We start from the raw sequence: 6408 nt of genomic DNA, 5'->3' as shown, positions 1-6408 counted from the left end.
ACCCGGCCACCTTCTGCTTACCACGGACGGGCAAACGAGATGCTCTGGAGCTCTGCAGCACCGTGCAAGGAGCTTGGATAACCACCTAAACCCGACATGCACAAAATTCCCAGCTTTAGCTGGGAAGAGCAATAAACACGTATCAAATGCTCAGGCCTGTACAAGAATTGTTGTGGTCCCATTTCTTCTTTAGTCACTGAAAGGAGGTGTCAGGCAGATGCTGCAGCCTTACAGTGTCCGGGGGAGGTGCAGGATCTGCCCACTGCAGTCCAGTTAAAGCACTTTTGGCCAGGGATCCGGTGTCTGCAGGGAGGCAGAGTCACCACAGCAGAGCGGCCGGTTTGCAGGGGTAATATGCCCGTTACACCAAAGTTCACGGAGGGGAGAAGCGTCTGAAAGGTCAGGCTGCTGCTCTGCACGGGGCCACAAGAAGCATTTTCTAATTATGCTTCCAGACTAGGTGTGGAGGATGGGAGCAGCGAGACAGGGGTGTGCCGGCTGACAGGTCATTCCTGCTCTCTCCCCTTGGGAAGGGGAAGCTTTACCATCAGCCTCTCCCTCTGTGTCCTTGCTCGCTTCACTCCCCCTCTGGATTATCCCATCTTGCGGGGACGGCTGGACCAGCCTGAACCTTCCTTCGGATACCAGCTCTCAGGGCGGGAACGAGGGCCTTATTTCCCCCTGGGGAGCAGAGCAGCCCCTCCTGACCCCGAGCGTACCCGGCTGCAGGTGGAAAGCGAAGCGCAGCTCAGAATGCTGCCGTTAGAAGGCGCCCACGGCCCCGTTCGGCTCGCTGCTGGCTCCATCGCCCCTCCCCGGGGGGCAAATCCCTGCAGAGACTCCGGCGCGAGCGTTGCTGCGGGGCTGGGCTGGCAGGCCGGGGAGCTGCCGGGCTCGGCAATGGGACCCCAGCGAAGGGCGGGGGAAGCGGGGCTGCCTGCGCGGCCCCTTGCTGCCTGCCAGGGACAGGCCGTGCCCGCGCGTGGGCAAAGGCTGGTTGGCAGCAGCAGGTACTTCCAGTCTAGAGGCAACGTAGATGGGGGGGGGTGGAGTTCGGCCCTGTAGTGTCCTGCCACCCTTTGCAAGTTCAGGTGAGGTGTGCCCTCGTTGTCCCCTGCCACCAAGTGCCACCACCCTTCAGGGACCGTGGCTGTTGGCAGCTCCCCTGCCAGGCAGGCCACCTCTCACCCCAGGACATTCTCTTCCACCCACCATCTCACCGACACACGCTTCCCAACCAGCAGAGAGTGGCAGGAGGTGGTACGGGAGTGACAGCAAGTGCACCGCTCCCAGGGAAAACGGGGGGCTTGTGACACCCCAGAAGAGGTTCGGCATTGCCGGTCCCCGGGACTCATCCCAGAAGGACGAGCTTTGAGCTGGAGAGTGCGGCACAGCCCGGGGATTCATCGGCAGCAGCCCTGCATGGCTGGGGCAGGGTGTTTGGGCAGGGGAGACTGCAGTGCTGCAGCCGGGGACCAGGCTGCCCGCATGGGAGGTGCTGACAGTCTGGTGACAGGTGGTTCTGAGAGCTCAGGGTGGACGCGTGGCGAGCCCTTGGCTGGTCCTTGTGGCCACAGCGCACAGAGCAACATCGGCTAAACCCCATGCCTGCACAGATGGGCAGCTCCCGTTCTCGGCCGCCTGGGCAGCCCACCGTACCCTGGCAAGGCCGCCCTGCCTGCCCAAGCCCCCGCTGCTCTGACAGCCATGTCCCCATCTCCACGCTGCCCATGGTGGCAGGTCAAGCATCAAGGATGAGCTTCATCCCGGACCTCCTTCCCCATCTCATACTGAAGCTATGGGCCGTCCTGCCCCACAGTGTCACCCCCTCCCAGGGGGCCTGTGCCCTTCCCTGGGCTTCAGCCCATTCTTGGGGCTCTTCTGCTCCCTCTCCTTGGGATGAGGAATAGCGCTGCAGGAAGAAAGACCTTTGCCTGTCACTCTGGCAGCACCAGGAGCCCAAAGAGTGCCCTGGACTCAACCCTCCTTCCACCTCCAGGTCACTCTTACTGCCTCTGCACAAGACACAGAAACTGAGGCACAGATCAAGATGCCTCATGGCAGCAGTTCACCACCCTGCTGGGCACCACCGGGCACCACTGGGTACCGGTACCAGTGCCAGTGGCTCTGCCCCTCCCCTGCCTACCTGGCCTGGCTTAGCAATCATGGCTGCTCCCGGGGCTGAGCTGGGGCTGTTTAACCAGCAGACAGGTTTCACCTGGAGCCTGCTGGGTCTCAGAGGGGGCAGGCCCATAACTGCCTGCTGCAGCTCATTCTGAGTGGCTGCCTTTATAAGCCAGCAGCTTGGGTGCTCTAAGGGCTTTACCTTTCTTCAGTTCACTTTGTCTTTTAGGAGCCTTAGTTTGGAGGAGGGGAGGTTTGGGGCCTGCTGCTTGCAGGTCTCTAGGAGGTAAAGCCAGCTCTTTCTGCCTTTCTCAGCACTGCTAAGCAGGTAAGGGCACAGCAACGAGCTGCCTCTGCTCCCCCATCCCTGGGCTGGGGGCTGCAGCCCAGAGCAGGGCTCTGCCCTGGGGCTGGCTGCAGTTGGGAAGCCTCCTACCACTGTGCTTCTCCTTTGTAATGTCCCAGGTGAAGGACAATGTCATCAGGTAGTTCCGGGGTGGCCTCAGGGCTCGCTTCCCAGCCCAGCTGCAGCACCCCTCAGCTGGAACAAAGGAGTTCCTTCCCGGAGCGGCATCTCCTTCCACCGCAGAGCCGCTCGCTCACCCTGATCAGAGAGGAGGACTTCTTAAATAGCTTCAAAGGGTATGTGTCCGCTGGGATGCGTGCGGGGGCTGAGCCCTGCTCTTGCCTCGTGTTTGTCCCCAGGGGAATGTGTCCATTGTCGGGGATGGATTGGGGTTCACGGTCTGGCATTGGTGCTCCCAGCATCGGGAGGCACACGGGGTGCAGGCTGGCGTTGCTCCCCTGTAGCTGATGGCCCTGGATCTCTGCGGTGTCTCTGCCATCTGCACTGTTGTAGCTGAGACCAGGCAGTGCTGTGCGTCCCAAAGGCCACAAGCTCACACCCCTGTCTCTGCTGCTCTGCCAGGAGCTTCTCTGATGAAAGCGATGTCTGTGGGGCTGATCTGTTGGACTGCAGCTCCTCCAGCCCCGACCCGCAGCTGGTCCGGAGAATTGTGTCCCAGGTGGAGTTCTACTTTTCTGATGAGAACCTGTCCAAGGATGCTTTCCTTCTGAAACATGTCCAAAACAACAAGATGGGCTTCGTCAGCATCAAACTGCTGACGTCCTTCAAGGAGGTAGGCAGCCCATGGCACCTGCCAGCCGGGGTGGGAAAGGGCCTTTGGGTGGAGGGTGTCTGGGTGTGCTCTGTCTGTCTCTGGTGGGGTGTGTGGGGAGGTCCAGGCTCCCCTCAGGCTGTCTGTGTCCCAGGGAAGTGCGGGTGGTGCAGAGCTGGGCTCTGCTCCCTGCCCTCGATGTGCTGCAGCAGTTCTGCAACCAGGGAGGGTGGCTGGGGAAGCAGTGAACAGTCCTCAGTGCTGGATTTGCCTCTTCTGCCCGTTGTCCCCCCGCGCTGCTTTGGGAGAGACCATCCCTTAACCGAAAAAGCGCAGTGAAGTGCTGCTGGTGTGAGGTACTGGGAAGCAGCAGCTTGTTGCTGCAATCCAGGGGGCACTGGAGACCACCTGCTGCAGACCCGCATCTGCTCATGTGAAAGGGGGATGGTGCCTTGCCATGACTTCAGCCTGCCTGGATGATGGATTGAGGGTGGTCCCTGCCTGGGGACACTCATGGGGACGCAGTGGCTCCCTTTCTCCCACAGATGAAATACCTGACGCGTGACTGGCGGCTCACACTCTACGCCCTGCAGTTCTCGGAGCTGCTGGAAGTGAACAAGGAGGGCACCAAAGTGAGGCGGCGGGTCCCCCTTTCCGAGTCCCTGCGGAGCTTCTCCCCCAGCAAACTGCTGCTGGCCTGGGAGCTGCTGCCGATCCAGAATAACTTCATCGAGACCATCGTGAGTATGTTCAGCCCCTATGGTGCCATTGTATCCATCCGCATCCTGCAGCCGGGCCGCAAGCTGCCCTCGGATGTGCGGAAATACACGTCGCTCTTCCCCGAGCTGCTGAGAAAGCGCTGTGCCCTGGTGGAGTACGATAGGCTGGGGAGCGCCCGCAGGGCCTTTGAGCACCTCGGCTGCCGAAGCCACCAGTGCGGTGAGAGCATCAGGGTGGTCTGGCTCTGCTGGAAGGTCTCCAAGAAGGAACCTCAGAACAGGAGGGAGGTGGCGAAGAAGCTGGGCCACCAGTGGGATTGGAAGGCGCAGGCGGCGGCCACGACCTTCCCCGATGGCATAGGGGGCTCCCTGCTCTACCGCTCTCCGGAGTCAGGCAATGCTCCAGTGTCACCGTCCCTGCTCCTGAACATGGAACCCTCGGCACCCACCTGCCTATGCAGCACCTTCCAGCCCAGGGACTTTAGCAACACCTTTACAAGATCGCTCCTCACCAGGAAAGTCTTCCCCCCACTCGGGATGGGCTTGGGCACCGGTGGCTGCCACGGCTTCTGCTCCAGCACGGAGTGGCCCCACGGCTGCGGCTGGGGGAGCGGGGTGGATACCTGGGCACCCAGGGGCAGCAGGCCTGCTCTGCATGCCACACCTCCTCCCAGAAATTCCCTGGCAGGAAATCGGGTGCCTGAGCCCCTTGGCCTGCGGGGTGGGGTGCTTCGCCTGCCCAATGGCCCTGATGGCACCAAGGGCTTCAGCAGCAGCATGGGGAGAGGAAAGCTCACCCTCCAGCACTGAGGCTCTTTGACCTTTGCGTTTGGGGATTTTTCTTTTTTTCTTTTCCACTTCACTCGAGCACAATAACTCTGTGTGGGCCCTGAGATCTGCGGGCAGTGGTGGTGCAGCTGGTGCAGGGGACGGTAGTTATCGGTTGATGACAATGCTCGGAGCAGGTCAGCATGTGAGACGAGATGCTGAGCAGCAGCGACCCCGGGAGCTGCACCATACCATGCTGGTGGCACCGAGAGCGCGCCTGTGCAGGCTCCAGAGGGGCTCCCAGCACCCCAGCGGCGTCACTGAGACTGCTCAAAGGAAGGGGCTTATCCCCTACGACCGCCGGTGCTGGGGGCTGCTCTGACAGGACCTCACCCCGCACCTTCTGCAAGCCCCACCCGCAAAGCTGAGGTGGCTCCCCGAAGTCGTCGTTGGCTGCACTGGCCCACGTTGTGGATCTCAGATGGGAAATAGGCAATAAAGAGGGGTGAAACTTCCAGGCACTTTCTGGCTGCTGCAGTGAGTTTTTTCTTTTTAATTATTTCCAACCCCTCTCACCCCCACCCCCCATCCTATTTAGTGTTGCGGCTGCCCACAGTGGAGGCAGAGAAGGGGAGGGGGTTCCCTGGCTGGCCTGCAGCTCCCTCCCTCGCCATTCTGGGGGTGATTTGGGTTATTTTGGGGGGTGAGGGAGGCAAAGCCGGTCTCTGGGGCTGAGTGAGGTGGGCCTGAGGAAGGGTGTGATTGTCTTGATTGGCTTTGAGGGCCTTTGCAGCGAGCCCTGTCCCTGCTGGAGGGGACGCTGGTCGTGCTCAAGACAGAGGCCTTGCAGGCCTTGTTGGGGCATGTCTGTGCCCTCCCCAGCCCCCGAGCTGTGTCCCTGTCCCAGGGGCCCCGTGCTGCTTTCTGCGTGGGGCTGTGTCCGTGAGTCCTGCAAGGAGCCGTCTGTCGTGGCTCCGCCACCAAAGGACTGCTTTGCCCGGGGAAGCCTGTGTCCGTGCTGTCCCCCCTGCCATTGCCTGCCCTGTGGGCACTGAGTCAGCCCTGGCTGTGTCTTGGTGCCCTTTGGGGCTCGCTGGCTGTGATTTGGGGCTCAGCAGGGCTTCTGTACCCCTTGGGTGCCCTTTCCCGGTGGCCCCTGTGCTCCCTCCCCCTCTCACGCGGGCACACAGCCATTTGCACAAATAGCTTTTCATGGAAACAGAAACCAACACAACAGATACCAGCAAACCTACGACATCCCCTCCTGCCCCAACCTACCCCCAAAGTACACCACCCCTACTCAACCACCACCCACTCCCTCCATCTTCTCCACATCCCTGCCACCCCACCAAAACTCCCTTGGCTCCCCAATACCGTCTTGCCACCTCCCAATAACCCCTATGACTAGATGGCCCCTAAAACTCCTTTCCAAGCCAAACTATTCTATGATTCTATGAAACAGCTTTTATCTGCCTGTTCTTTTTGCCAGCGGCTTGATCCAGCCCGCTGCTAGAGAGAATGCCACCGTATGTGGTGCTTTTCACTGCCTCCCTCTGACTAAACTGTCCTAGGACCTCGGCTATGGACTTGTTCTGCCAAATCAGTGTGAAGAACTTGGGGGCTTGTGTTGTGCTTGGGTGGCTTTGGGGTTTTGTTTGGGCTATTGGAATTTTTTTCTT

At 60.6% G+C, this 6408-nt stretch overlaps 1 protein-coding gene across 1 annotated transcript; it reads left to right on the top strand.

The window, feature by feature from the left end:
* The first annotated feature begins 2599 nt into the window (after nucleotides 1-2599).
* LOC142049695 (la-related protein 6-like) lies at nucleotides 2600-4771 on the top strand. Its single transcript, XM_075077624.1, has 3 exons — nucleotides 2600-2766; nucleotides 3053-3263; nucleotides 3788-4771. Exons 1-3 carry the CDS (start codon nucleotides 2600-2602, stop codon nucleotides 4769-4771), a joined length of 1362 nt encoding a protein of 453 aa, XP_074933725.1.
* Nucleotides 4772-6408: the final 1637 nt, after the last annotated feature.

The sequence above is a fragment of the Phalacrocorax aristotelis genome, chromosome W (assembly GCF_949628215.1).
Source record: "Phalacrocorax aristotelis chromosome W, bGulAri2.1, whole genome shotgun sequence".
NCBI classification, from domain to species: Eukaryota; Metazoa; Chordata; class Aves; order Suliformes; family Phalacrocoracidae; genus Phalacrocorax; species Phalacrocorax aristotelis.
This window is presented reverse-complemented; position numbering and strand designations above follow the sequence as displayed.

Excerpts from the sequence above, each read along its gene's own strand:
- LOC142049695 (XM_075077624.1), top strand. The coding sequence starts at position 2,600 with ATGTCATCAGGTAGTTCCGGGGTGGCCTCAGGGCTCGCTTCCCAGCCC. Across the intron at positions 2,767-3,052 it reads TTCTTAAATAGCTTCAAAGG|GAGCTTCTCTGATGAAAGCG; the intron begins GTATGTGTCCGC and ends CTGCTCTGCCAG. Across the intron at positions 3,264-3,787 it reads TGCTGACGTCCTTCAAGGAG|ATGAAATACCTGACGCGTGA; the intron begins GTAGGCAGCCCA and ends TTTCTCCCACAG.